General features: G+C 41.5%; 1 protein-coding gene across 1 annotated transcript; it reads left to right on the top strand.

Annotated features, from left to right (window-relative positions):
• Positions 1-433: 433 nt before the first annotated feature.
• Positions 434-3,916, top strand: LOC131740198 (E3 ubiquitin-protein ligase TRIM32-like). Its single transcript, XM_059035642.1, has 2 exons — positions 434-601; positions 1,537-3,916. Exon 2 carries the CDS (start codon positions 1,569-1,571, stop codon positions 2,619-2,621), a length of 1,053 nt encoding a protein of 350 aa, XP_058891625.1. The 5' UTR covers positions 434-601; positions 1,537-1,568; the 3' UTR covers positions 2,622-3,916.
• The last annotated feature ends 488 nt before the right edge of the window (positions 3,917-4,404 follow it).

Raw genomic sequence — 4,404 nt, forward strand, 5'->3', positions numbered from 1 at the left:
ACTCAAAACAAAATAAAAAAGGAAAACACTGTGTGAATATCTGTATCGGTTTGTGTGACAGCAGGTACAGACCTATAGTCATAACTGTGTAACTGTAGACTCTGACAGCACAGCGGTTTGAAAGTATTTAGTGCACTAATCGCTGTACATCCACGTGACAAAATAATCGTCTTCCCTGCAATAAAATATTTCCTCTCTTCTGAGGCCTCTTGGCTGTCCCTCAAAGATTCCCTGGTTTTATATCTGATGTTTTTTTGCAGTGACAATAATATCAATAATACAAAACTGGAAAACAGAAAACAATGAATTCATGCACGTGTGTTACTAACCCTGATTCTTCCTCACTTGGGTATTCTCCTTGTGGTCATGCAGACAGCGTGGGAGAGGGCATATTGTTTGATATTAAACGCTCTGTAGCACAGTTTGCTCAGTGATTGTTGACAGCAGCCCAGCCCAGCTACTGTTTGTTACACGTCTCTAAAGCAACCACAGGTTGCAGGACAAACATAAAGACACTGTAACCTGACCACTGGTCTCAAGGGCAAGCAAACATCCACCTGGATACGCCAGAACTCTCAGCACTGCAGAGCGAAGCTGCTAGGTGAGTAAGCTTGCTGTGTGTTGCAGCCTATGGGCTGTATGCTTGTTTTATATGTGGTAGAACTTCCTGTTGGTCTATCCAGCTCTTCAAATAGAAAAGTAAACTACATGACAGTCAAATAGACAGATGATTTTGGCTTGTGTACATTTTTACTGTAGGTTGTCATCCCTGACCCAGAGAATTTGATACTTATGAAGCGCTTTGAGACAGCCTTGGTTGTGAAAAACATTAAATAAATGTTATTGTTCTTTAAAAGATGATGCTAGCTGTGTTTATTTTTAATTAATGAATTACTGCAATAATTATAAATAGACATGTATCTAGTGCGACTAGTTAGTATGCCCTTAGAGATAAATAAAGAACAGAATAAATACTTTTTAAAATATATTGTTTATAAGTATCACCATAGTCCTTGTCATTGAGTGGTAGAAGTTATGAATCAGCTTTACTGTATACAGTACGGCTCAAAAGAAAATGTCAGATTCCGTCGCTAAAAGGTATTACTTGTAATTGTCTTTCAATACAATTGAATCACTAGCAAACAGGTGTGATTCATCGATCGTAGATCGTAGATCGGATAATTCATTGGTCAATAGAAAATGTCAAGATTAAAACAAATAGTTTTGAATAAACATAAAGTGAGGTCTTGAATGGGATTTAATTGGTTGTCACTGCATACAAACATGTACTCTGATTGGATATATCTGTTTGTTGTTTTCTGTTTTCCTGCATCACAGATAATGGGAGAAAGAAAAGTTAGAAAAACAACACAAGTTACTTTCTGGTTGAATTCCAGGCCTGTGGATCTGCTTCCCTCTAATGCTTTATTTCACAATACTTCTAATCTATCATTTGTTTTCCTCTATGGTAATGGAACTGTGAAATAAGAAAGGTTGTAAACAGTACTTTTTAAAGGGTGTTGCCTCCTCTTGCAGGTACGAAGTCCCTCCTTTGCCCCTCTATCACCATGGACTACTCCCTGAAAGTGACCCGACACAAGGAGAGCGTGCTGAGGGCCCTGCGGAGCATGCAGTCCAAATCCGAGAGCACCCTACAGCGTGCTGCCCCCCTGCTCAGCTTCCAGAGCGGCATGGGCATGGTGACCAGGGAAGACGTGCAAAAACTGTGCCAGACCAACGCCCGTCTGTGCCAGGATCTGGATGACCTGACGAACCGGCTAAAAATGCAGCAGAACCAGTTAGTGGGCAGGCTGGCCGAGGGAGTCCGGGCACCCAGAGGGGTACACGTCTCATCAGACAGCACCATCTACCTGACCAGTGGAGATCTAGCCCAGGTCAGCGTCCTCAACAGCTCGGGGCACTTCCTTCAGTCCCTGGAATGCCAGAGCGAAAGCCAGCTCTTTCTGCCCGAAGACGTCACCTTAACCCGGGCGGGGATGGTGGCTGTGACCGATCTGGCAGCTGGGGACGTGAAAGTCTTCAACACGCACTCGAAGTTCGGTAAGGGGGAATGGATCAGCCTAGGAGAGTTCACTTCTCCCCGAGGCGTGGCGGTGGACTGTCTAGGCAGGCTTCTGGTGGCTGATTACGAGCCAGGAAAGATGCACATCTTTGGGTTAGATCCTTCTTTCAAGCTCCTGAGTGCCCACTGTGTGTCAGGACTCCCCGGCCCTCGTTACGTCTGTCCAGGGCCAGATGGAGGGCTGGTGGTCAGCGAGGAGTGTGGCGATGTTAAGCTGTATGGCCCCGGTAGCAAGCTGGTTCTTTCCTTCAGTGAGAAATACAACCACTGCTTTGGGAACCCGGCTGGCGTGTGCTTCGACACCGAGGGAAATGTTTTTGTGGCGGACGAGCAGGATCGTTGTATCTTTCTCTTCCCCCCCAGCGGCCCCCCACTTCCTGTGGTCACCCAGGGTCTGAAGAAGCCCGCTGGCCTGGCCTGCTGCAGCCGCGGACAGCTTTTCGTCGCCGACACTGCGGACGATTGCGTTAAGGTGTTCCGCTATCGAGGGAAGCCACGCCACGGGAAAGGGCTTGCCTCCCTCAACTCCAACCAGTAACTAGTTTCCTTTGTGTATTGAAGACAGGAAGTAACTATCTGGTGCATTACCTTTGGTCTGGTGTAAATGCTGTGGATGTGCAGCACTGGCACAAATGATATTACTGGTTAAATGCAGTTCTTGACCAGCAGGTGGCAGCAGAATATACGCTATCATTGTCATTCAAAGCTACCAACCAAGCAATGCCATAAATAGACATAGAGCTGTAGTTTCAATAATAATGAAAATGATTTCTATATATCTCTTTAATTTCATTATCCTTAATCTTTACAATATATTTTAAACATAATTAAGCAGTATATGGGATATATAGGGCATGGAACTCCAGATTGGAGAAATATATACTTACACACACATACATATACACATTCCATATAAAATAAATATCTTTAGGATATGATCAGAATTATTATATATTCTGTACAATTAAAATATGTTTAAATGCACAGTAGCATGCACATTTTATTTGAACACCTAGAGATTTGTCATTTATATCATTTATATACCCGCCTGCATGAGAATTTCAATTTTTAGTCAGTAATCAGAAACAGGCACTCGTGTGAAAATGTTAGATCACTTTGTGCTTTAATTACGCATCTTAAACAACTTCTAAAAAGTCTCATGCATTTCACCATTTGGGCTTTGTGTTCCTTTTCTCTTACTATTTTAAATGTATTTCTTGCGTGGCCTATTAAAGTCATCAATTAAATTATACAATCACTACTTTCCCTATTTTTGATATATTTTATATCAGGTGTCGGGACTCTAAACTGGCAACAAAAAGGGCAAGGCCAAAGTGGCCTTCAGTTCAATACATTTGTAGAGGGCACCAAGGGCATTAAGGTGTAGGGTGCTGTGTAATTTTGCTTAGGATTCATATATAAAGCTAATTACTGGCCACAGAAAGAAACAGCACAGTTTAACTTAATAATAGCAATGTATTTATTCAGAGAAATGCTGTTTTTTTTATTGTTGACCAGCAGCCTACAGATGTGGCCAAAACTTTTGCATCACCAAGAATTTTAGTATTGAGAAAATTTAAACTCATTGTGCTTCAGTATTTCATGTTAGGTTTCAAAATGTCACATTTTTATGAACCACAATGAGTTCATTCTATAGGGTGATGCAAAACATTTGACCACAGCTGTAGATTGGAGCCCGTGAAGACACAGCTCCCTGGGCTGAAGCTAGGCATTGGCCTGTTTTTGTATATATTCTACTCAGTTCAACATAAACTAAACTCAGAAATCTCAAGAAATGCCGAGGTGCTGTGTTGCATTTATTCAGGGTGCGAGCTGTCAAAGTACCGGGGGGGGGGGGGGGGGGGGGGTGATAAAATAAACAAACAACAAACCTCGTGGCAAGCCTTGATACATCTGAAGTGCTCAATTTAAACAGTTAAGAGAATCACTAAGTTAATTATTATTTTTATGGATACACTATAAAAAAAAGGCAATAACAAAAACATAACCTCCTTGACAACTACACAGACTGTAACAACAATAAATGAAACAGAATACATCAAACCTATTGTAACAGCTTAATCTGCAGGAGTTCATTATTGTTAATCTTGGCCTTTTTCCCACTCTGCTCAGCGGGTGACTTGGTGGGTAACTTTAAAATGAACTGAAAATACTAAAACTTATCTTTATCATAAAATGGACAAATAATAATAATAAACACTGTAATACAATGTAGAATTATTATTTCCTACCGTTTTGGTCGTTTAAGGACATTTAAATAAGGGGATAACAGCAAACATATTCAAGTTAGTTTTGCAGAT

The sequence above is a fragment of the Acipenser ruthenus genome, chromosome 13 (assembly GCF_902713425.1).
Source record: "Acipenser ruthenus chromosome 13, fAciRut3.2 maternal haplotype, whole genome shotgun sequence".
Lineage (NCBI taxonomy): Eukaryota > Metazoa > Chordata > Actinopteri > Acipenseriformes > Acipenseridae > Acipenser > Acipenser ruthenus.